The sequence below is a fragment of the Teleopsis dalmanni genome, chromosome 1 (genome assembly GCF_002237135.1).
Source record: "Teleopsis dalmanni isolate 2A chromosome 1, ASM223713v2, whole genome shotgun sequence".
Classification (NCBI taxonomy): Eukaryota; Metazoa; Arthropoda; class Insecta; order Diptera; family Diopsidae; genus Teleopsis; species Teleopsis dalmanni.
The window spans coordinates 207,958,041-207,968,363 of NC_051846.1; the positions used below are offsets into that span (position 1 = coordinate 207,958,041).

Genomic DNA, 10,323 nt, shown 5'->3' on the forward strand with positions numbered 1-10,323 from the left:
GCAAGAACAAATGGGCAAACAAATAGAACACAGCGATCGGCACTCTTGGAACAAATTCATATTATTAAAAATTTTATTACGGTAGGTAAGTGAAGTGGAGAAAATTCAAGCAAATCCACATTATTATTTTAATAGTGAAAATCATGGGACATGGTGCAAGGGGCACGGGGCACGGCGCAAGAGGCAAGGAGCGTGCGAAGAGATTTAAATTAATTTGTTGAAAACAAAAATATGCCCAGCCACAGAAAATGAAATGAAATGAAATGAAATTCACTCAAAAATAACTATGAAAATTCTTAATAGTGTAGATTCATATTTTATTATTTTTTTGTTTTTTTTTTCTGTTTTTTTTCTTTTTTTTATATCAGTGAAGAATTGAGTAAACAGCACAGCAGCCGTCGTATCGCACATCTTTAGGCAATTTCAAGATTTCTTCAAAGAGCTCGCAGCATTCGCATTGAAATGATGCTAAGAAAATCGGTAGTCTGAGAAACGCGCATTAAGCAAAAATTTTCAGTTCAATCGTTGTAAAGTGTAGTGCGTGTGCCTTACGTCTTCAAATCGAATAATTTCGATCATCTAAAAAAATTAAAAAAATTTTAAAAAAGCAAAAAAGAAATACTTATATATCTGCAAATTGTTCAGTATTCATTTATATAAAAAATATACAAATATTTAACATATTTTAAATACTTCATGCTAAACACTAAAAAATGGAAGCTGAAGAATTTTTATGAATTAAATAAAAAAAATTAAAATAATTTTGTGAAAAAAATTATAATTTATACAATTGCAAATATTTACAAAACAAAATAATTATGAAAGTGAAATTGAAATTGAATATAAGCAATAAGAAAATAACAAAGTTAAAAAGTGTTTACCTCTAAAAGCTATACAAAATATTATTATGATACAGTACAGCACTTAATTGATATATTTTTCTGCAAAAATATTAAATGTGAAAATAACTAAAATTTGTCAATGCGACACAAAATTGTTTTGTTTGTGAAATTAAGGAAATAAGGCGCAGAAGTTTACAAAAGCGATTTATGAATATTATTACGCCTGCAATTGTACACAAAGGAAAAAGACAAACAAAGATTCGCAGTTCATTTACGAGTTAAGAATTTATTTCTAGCTCAAAGGGGCAACAAATTGCAATTCTGTGCAATTTTACATATCCATAAATTTATCTAGTCCTACATATTTATTCAAAAAAAAATAAGCAATAAGCAAAATGTTGAATAAGAATTCTGGCGGCTCACAGTCGCTGCCTCGGGTGCACTCATTCTTCAATATGATTCCCGCCATTTTACATGACGATTTGGCTATGACTATAACAGCCGATCGTGATAATATGTTCTCAATTAAGTCAAGAAGGTACACATTAAGTAATACTATCAATTAATCGCTTAATCAACTGCATTTATAATTACATTTTGTAATACACTTATAATTTATGACATTTTACATTTGCTGTTAAGTTAACGCAACACAAACGGCACACAGTCCGTATGAGTAACATAAATATGTTAAAAGCCATTAGCTGCTCCATACAAATTGTTTTTGCTGTAACATTTACTACTACTACTACGACTGCTGTTGTAGTTGTTGTTATTGTTAATATTAAGTATGAGTAACATAAATATGTTAAAATCCATAAATTGCTTAATTCAAATTGTTTTTTTGCTGTAACATTTACTATTACAACTACTGCTGTTGTTGTTAATGTTAAGTATGAGTAACATAAATATGTTAAAATACATAAACTGCTTAATTCAAATTATTTTTGCTGTAACATTTATTACTACAACTGTTGTTGTTGTTGTTTATATTGCAGCCGTTGGGCTGTGATTGCTTAACTTTCTTGTTTGCTTTTACAGAAACTCGCTTCTACTCAAATTGAAATTAGTAATTTATTTAAAGAAATAAAAAAAAAATTAAAAAAAAGAAAACAAAAAATAGAAAAATAAATATTAATCTTTTTAAAAGCTAAAGACATAATTTTTCTATACATTATAAATCTATATTTATGTAAAATATATAAATATTGTGTATATATATATATATATATATATACGAGTATATAATATTTTGTCTTTTTTATGTGCTGTTGCCGTACACTCTACGTGCCTGAAATCATGGCAGAACATTTTCTATAATTTGTTTTTTATGTATTGCATGTTATTTTTGTACTAGTTGCTGTTGTCGTTAGTGTTGTTGTTGTAATATTTTTCTTGATGGCATTTTAATGAAACAGGGTCACCGAAATAAGTGTCTCTGATTCTTAATTTTTCTTCTTTTCAACTTTATAAATACACATTCATTTATTAAAATAAATTCAAACAGAAGGAAATTAACAAGGACGTCATTGTGTATGAGTATTTAAGAAAACTTTTATTAATTAAACAATGACGTACAGGGTATTAGCAGCAATATCATTAAAAATTATATAAAATAATATTTATTATTTAATGCTTTAGAAATAATTTTTACATGTATTTTATATGTATTTATCTTTATAAATTATATTTTTCTTACATATTACTTTTTAACTTACATCTGTGCCGATTACATACATACATATACAACTTTTCCAGAGTTAGCCAGGGTCGGCCTGCGCTATCGAACCTGTCGAAATGGAGAACTGTTGTGTCTATATACAGCCTTGTCCAGAACCAGGCTTAAACGATTGTTCGCATAATTTTTTAACACACTGGGTGTTATTTCCAATATTACTTGCATTTAATAATTACGAGGAATCTGTAATCTAAACAAGTTTTTTAACTAATTGAGAAGAATTTGATCCTCTTTCTAATTCATCTACCTTACATGAGTTGAAAATGAATGATTTTTGCTTTAACTAGTTATTGTAGTGACAGTAGACCTTTTTCTTCTCTCCAAGCACCAATCTATGCTAAAACATAAATACCAATTTATTACTACATACTCAAGAATAAGATTTCATTTCTTAATGTAATGAAGAGTAAATTTATTCTTTTACGGTTTATACTTGGAATGTTCTTCAGAGTCATAGGTTTGTTAGCAAACAGAGCGAAATGCTTTAATATTGGCAGCCAAACTATTTCTCAACCTTGTTTTTCTTTTTTTTCCAGTATTCAATACGCAAGTTACTTATGCACTTACCTAAATAGCCATAACAACCCATTATCGGTTTCAATCAATCAAAACAAATAGCAAAGATAAACTAGTTTTGCAAAAACAGAACCAAAAATAAGCAAAAGTGCAAGCTCAAAGATGCAAAAACGAGTTAAAAGCACCTAGAACGCGCAAAAGTGCTAATTAACAACACTAAAAAGAACCAGAAATTCATTTATAGTGAAAGATTGCAGGAAATAAACTCTGCAGAAAGATTTTTAAACTTGAAATAAGTTTACGTCTAGTTAACTAACTAGTGACGAGTGAGTTGCTTGTCCAGTTTGGATTTGATTGATCTTGAGATTTGAGGGCTTATCTGCCCAAATTTGTTCAACAAATAAAGTGATTCTTTGGCAGATACTCATATATTTCAACTAAATTAAGGCCAAAGCCATTGCCTACTGTCCCTGTGTCCACGGAATGTTTAGCACAGATACAAGGTTCATTAATTCTTAGAAAATTCATAAATTAAGCAAAGAAAATTTATGTTCACGGCATGGCATGGCAAAAGCTACAAATCTAATATTTATGAAAATATGAAAAATCTTTAAATTTAAATTTAATTAGCTTTAATGTCAACCACAACCGAAACACAGCAACAACAATGGAGTGCCGAAATTCTGTGTCACTAATACACACACAAAAACATAATTTAATCAAAATAAAACACCAACAATGTGAGGGGAAGAATATTAATTTAAATCTTTTTATTACACAGAATAATCTATAAAAATCTGGCAATATTTAAATTGCCAATGCGAATGACGTCATTAAGTGACACTCACATGCCTCATCACATTTTTTCGTTCCATTGGATTTTTTTTTCTGTTTATGTGACTTCTTGATATTTTTAGTCGCAACCCAAAATATTTCACAAAATTTAACAACTTTGGCAACCTTTGAAATGATTAGAAAAAAAAAATATTTAATTAAGCATTTTAAGCAGTTGTGGGGGTGGAGATGAGGGTGGGCGGTAAAATTGGATTATCTGCTTATAAATTGGGGGGTGTGCGCGTCGAGTAGTTTAAAGGTCAACAATAATCGCGCGTTGAAAGCATGTGTAGTTATTAATTAGCATTCACTTTTCACAATTATGCTCAACTTTACATAAATTATATTTTTAATTTTATAATTAATCGCCATTTTTTTATTCAATTATTATGGTCTAAAATTGTTTAAATGCATTAAAAGCTTTTGAATTTAAAATTACGAATTTAGTAAATATGTAAAAATTATTTTTGTATTCAAATTTTATTTGAAATATTCTTAATTTATTTTATATTTATGTATAAACTAATAGACAATAATGTACATATTCTATTCAATCATATAAATTAATTGATCACTTAACTGCATTAATTAATGCTATATTATTATATGAAATGTTATTAAATACATTCTTAAGTTTTTTTCTTCAATTTAATTCTTAATTTTTTTTAATATATTTTAAAATTTTTTTTTATTCCATTTTATTCCTTTTTTTTAATTTTGTTTGCAATTTTTTTTTGTCTTTAATTATATTGTTTTTTATGAATTGATATAATGTAAATGTGTAAAATAATACTATATAAATTTTTATTTTTTTATATTAGTTCAATTTCTTCACAAATATTTAAGATAAATTTATTTCATTTTATACTAAATATTAAATTAATTATTATTAATTGTCTCTTACAGCCATGGTGAAGATCTCATTGTAACTCCATTTGCCCAAATTTTGGCCAGTTTACGTTCAGTACGGAATAATCTATTAAGTCTGACAAATGTTCCAGCTTCAAACAAGTGAGTAACTTCCAGTTTATATTGCATTAATTGTTAACCCTTTAAATGCACATTTTGTTAAGGATTTGAACGAAATTTTTTACTAACCAAAGTGTATTCTTTTTCAAATATTGGTGTGTAGATCCCAACCTTTAGACTTTTACGAATAAATAATGAAATGTAATATTACAAACCTTACTTAACTTAACATGAAGAGCATGAGCTTTTTTGAGGTGTATTACTATTAATGCATAACATTATTAAACTAAATAATGTATTAATAAACAATAGATATTTATTATTATGTAATACAATAATGTAAAAAATTATTCAAAAAATTTCTTAATATTAATGCCATATTAAGTAAAGAAAAAGAAAATCGAAAATATTCTGATGATATATTTCAACATTTCAAGAGCATAGGGATGAATTGAAAAGTGTTTTTATATCTTATATATTAGTTTAGCAGCTCCATTTTCCCCGAAAAGCATTCCAATTTTAATTTAAATTTTAAATTTTATTGACATCAAATAGTTGGGTAGAAGGTATCCGGAAGTGTTTATTTAAACTTGTTGGTTCAGTATGCTGCCATAAAAATCTCAGTAAGTAAGAGATAATTTTTACATAATTTAGTACGTCATTAGTTACTCTTTAAAGAGACATGTTGTAGCTGACTTAGAACCATCTTTTAGTAAGTTGACGGATGTCAACAGATTAAAAAGTCATTATGTAGCTTATTACGAACTTTTAAAAATTCAATCTTGAAAAAAAATTTGTTAAGGTGCATATAGGATTTCTAAATCTTCTTTTCTAACAACACTAAAAAAATATAAAAATGATTCTGTTTTCCCGATTCTCACTAGAATCGGTTTTAATTTCAGAATAATACTTTAATTTCTTAACGAGTTCCTTTTTGTTTTAATATTAGCCTTTTAATGGTAATGGCTGTGAAAAGAATCGAAGATTAAAATTAGTTTTTATAACAGTTTTCGCACAGTTCACAGCATTTAGTGGATTAAAAGATTACTTATGAGTTTACTCAGAAGAGGTTATAAAAACAATACATGCACAATATTTTACATTTACACGATCATTTTATTCTTAATGTCAAAACGATATAAAATACATACTTCTCAAAATATTTCTTTTCCGTTCTTACATACCCACACACCCAAGCAAAGTTCGTATATACGAATTTTTAACCTGCAGAATTCATGAAGTGTAGAAAGCATTAACAATCAATCCAACAATTTTAATCCTCAACAATTACTCTAGTGTGGCATGAGCCATTAACGTTAAACGAAATATTAAAATAAAAAATGTATTAATTTTTTTTGTTGAATGAAAACATTAAACTAATTAAGGTCCTCGATTAATTCCGTATTCACTACTGATAACACCGTATGTCCAACTTCAACGAAAGCCTCCTAAAAGCAAGCTCATATTTTTCTTACATCATTCTCTCTATTACCATCTACCTCCCTCTCTGTAGTGCAGTGCCGCTTCTTGTTCTAATAATAAAAAAAATTTATTTTGAAAAAAAAATCCCCTAAATATGTGTTTTTTTCGATGTTTCACGTGAAGAATTAATTTTCTTGTTAATTATATTAATATTTATTATTACCATCCAATTGTTGTACACCAGAATTTAACTCAAATTTTCTTTTCTTTTGTTTTCTCTTTCTCTCTTTTTATATGCATAACTCTTCCGTTTTTTGAATTCCTGCATCAAAATAATATCGAAAAAAAAAATAAAATAAAAAAATATATTTTTACAATTTCTAAATGTGAAAATCCATTGTGATGTGATTTCGTTCTCGATGTACAACATAAATGTTTTCATAATCTGACAAAATTTCCAACAACAACAAATAATTATTATATGAAACCAATAATCACAAAACAACACAACCACGCCTACTTTTTTAACTTCATCAACCATTCAACTTCATTTTCTTTTTTTTCCTTTGCATAAACAAACTAAACGTAATGTTTGCTATGCTTCTTCTTCAACTGCTTTATTTGCTTTTATTTATATTTATCACATTTACTTTTCTTTTCTTATTTATAATTTCTTTTTTTGTATTTTCATTTACAATTTTATTTTATTTTTATTTTTATTTTATTGTAATTCGTATTTTTTTTTTAATTTAAATTCTTGCACCTGTTGCTTCATAACCATTCGTACTAATTGTACTCATTGCCATTATCGTTGTTGTTGTTGCTGTTGTTGTGTGGTGTATTGTGTTGCTTTGTTGTATGGTTGCGCTGCTTTGTGATTCTTTTTGTATATATGTTTGTGTTGTTGGCTTTTTGTTCTTTTGCTTTTTGTTGTGTTTTTGTTTTTGTTTTTGTTTCTGTTTTTGTTTTGGAAAACATTTATTAATCAAACAAGATCCAGACGACCAACGCAATCATCAACGGTTGGACGTGGTTCAGTGGCCAGTGTACAATTGGCTCAAGGTGATGAGGCATACAATCGTTTAGCCACCGATACTATCGAGGAGTTAGACTGGTGTTTGGATCAATTGGAAACCATACAAACACATCGCAGTGTATCAGACATGGCATCGTTGAAGGTAAGTACATTTTCTTCGAATTTCAAAGAGTACACTTCACACTATTCAAAAAGATTTATTATAGTGAAGTGTACTTTTTTTATTAAATCAATAATTTTGTTAATTAATTAAATTAATTTAATTTCAGTTCAAACGTATGCTCAACAAAGAACTTTCACACTTTAGTGAATCAAGCAGATCCGGCAACCAAATATCAGAATATATCTGTTCAACCTTCTTGGGTAAGTTAATCAAAACTATTTGAATGCTCTTAACTATATAGAAAAAGTTTTTTCAACTCCTGCCTCTAACTCTCCTCAGCTAAATTATATTTTTATATGAGATTTATACAATGAAATTCTACAAGTACATATAAACAAAAAATTATGTACTTTTTATGAAAGAATGTTTATTTTTTATAAGAGTTAGATTAGAAATGTGTATTTATAAAGTCCTCAATAAGAAATAATATATAGAATAGTTAAATGTAGCTTAACTTACTCGCTTAATTGGTCAGTGCAAAAGTAAGCCGTCCTTGGTTGCGTTCAGAAGCCCCAGCTAGATATCCCAATCAGTAACTTTCTGTCGCCACTTGGTATTTCGGAGATGCCTTCAGCGTCCTCTACTGTGTTTTCCAGCAGTGGATACCAAACCGAAAACCTCCTTAGCCGGAACACTTTCTTTCATTCGCACGACACAAACAAGCCTTAACTGTGTGTTAACTTCACTCAGGTGGTGTCACCAATCAAGTTGGCAGAGCAAATTTTTCTTAATTTGAAAATGTGTATATGTCAAACTTTTTAAATGTAAAACTTAGATCTTTTGAAATTTATTCGACAACTTTTTGAAACCTGGGTAAGTGTATATGGGTTAAACGATACGAAATCATTGCTAATGTGATGACCCAGTCGTGATTTGAACATGCACCCACATGATTACGATTGCGCTTAACTATTTCAATCTTACGATAGAGCTCGTATAGCTCATTATTCTAGCAAATTCGATACTCGTTGACAACACATACCAGACCATAGGTCTTCCGAAGGATTTTTCTCTCGTATGCTTTTAACGCCTTTTCATCGCTATTGGTAATTGTTCAAACTACTTCACCTCACAGCAAGACAGACATATAGAGTGTGTTGGTTTTTTTTTCGAAGGAGGGTTTTCTTTCTCTCTTCGGGCTAATTAGGCAATTCTCAGGATAGCAAAAATTTCTGCCTGAAAGATGGTAGAATTTAATAATCCGTAGATCAGTGGAATAGATTTGTATTTTCTATAAATGTGTTTATAAGTAAAATCTATTTAAATTACGCGAAATACGTATATAAGTCTTACTTTAGATATATCTAAACGATAAGTGGTTGTTGTAGTGGGTTAGAGCTGTCTTTAAAATTCTTTTTTTTTTATATAAAGACATGAAATTAATACCAATTTATATAATTTTTAATCAAGGTACTTAGGTTTATCCTTTTTTTATTAGAATTTACAATAATGAAGTAATGGAAAAAAATTACCAGTTTGCTTTGTCTAAGTACCGAAATCTAACATTGCCTGACTTCTACCTTTGAAACTCTAGCAAATTCTTTAACATTCCTAAATCGTCTTACATTCTATCGTAAAAACGTGTGAAAACGTGTGTTTAGATAAAAACATGAAATAAAATTGTGAAGCAAAAAAATCATTCACACAATTCTCCTGAGCTTTCATTGCACAATAAATTTACACACTCAGTCACTTTAATTTAAAATTTAAATGAAATGCTGGGCCGCTCTACCGTCAGAGGCAAATCATAAAAGAGCTCATGCATTATCCATTAAAAGATCACAGTAGGATTGCCGAGCGGTTTTATAGCAATTTAGATACATTTTAAGTAGAGTAGCAGAAAAAAAAATATTATATAAAAATTACGCTTGTTGCTGCTTTAAGGTGTCTCAATGTGCCTCAATGTAACTGCTGTAGTTGCTATGATTTTTACATCTTCCCCCCTCTTACTTATCACACATTAGGCGATTCCACTTGAGTAAATATGCACGTTAAGCCTAAATGCAAAATATACCAAAAATAAAGTTTAATAATAGAAAATTAGAAGCATTATAGTCATTTATTGTGTGAATAGGTAACCGCTCAGTGTACAAACAGTGTACGCCTATGGGGGGTGCAGCGAAGCACGAGGACTGCAAATGGAAGTCTCTAAGTTTTATTTATTTTTATTTATATGCCTCTACTCGCAGTTTTAAGCGTGGCATACCCACAGAAGTATAAGAATACTTCAATAAAAACTTGCAAATACTCGCAGGATACACAGGATATTGCAAAATTCTGGTAACTAAGCGAAGCACCCGTCTTCAGTAACGTGCAAAGGAACAACATTGAAACCACTAAAATGATTGTGAATCTAACTGAATGTGGGCGGTAGTCGGTTGTTGAGTAACAAGCAAGTCCATACAGGCAAAACATGCAGAATAAGTCTTCAAGCACAACAGAAACAAAACCAAAAAATAGAAAATTCAAATTAATTCAAATTAAATTGAAATTTTATATTCAAAGAATAACACGGTGTACTGTGAATTTCTACAACAACAACAACAAAATACCGATATTATTGTTGTTGCTGTTGTTGTTAGGAACTCCAAGCGTACACGCAGGATTTGACTGCTGCCGTTGCGGCTACAGTACCTGCCTGTTAAAATGCTGGGAAAAACTGTGTAATGAAACCGTGAAAACCACACCCAGCGTTGCCAACTAAAAAGTAAATGTTATTAAGCACGATTGAAAAAGTTTTAAATAAAGTAAAAATATTAAAAAATAAAGTGGGAATAAATAATATTTAGTGGGAAAAGTGAAA

General features: G+C 29.1%; 1 protein-coding gene across 1 annotated transcript in view; it reads left to right on the forward strand.

Moving 5' to 3' along the window:
- Nucleotides 1-971: 971 nt before the first annotated feature.
- LOC119667153 (cAMP-specific 3',5'-cyclic phosphodiesterase-like) overlaps nucleotides 972-10,323 on the forward strand; it is a 21,443-nt gene continuing 12,091 nt past the window's right edge. Inside the window, exons 1-4 of the mRNA XM_038076442.1 lie at nucleotides 972-1,380; nucleotides 4,837-4,941; nucleotides 7,322-7,499; nucleotides 7,627-7,720. Coding sequence (XP_037932370.1) covers nucleotides 1,238-1,380; nucleotides 4,837-4,941; nucleotides 7,322-7,499; nucleotides 7,627-7,720 — 520 coding nt within the window. The 5' untranslated portion in view covers nucleotides 972-1,237. The remainder of the gene's footprint in view (nucleotides 1,381-4,836; nucleotides 4,942-7,321; nucleotides 7,500-7,626; nucleotides 7,721-10,323) is intronic.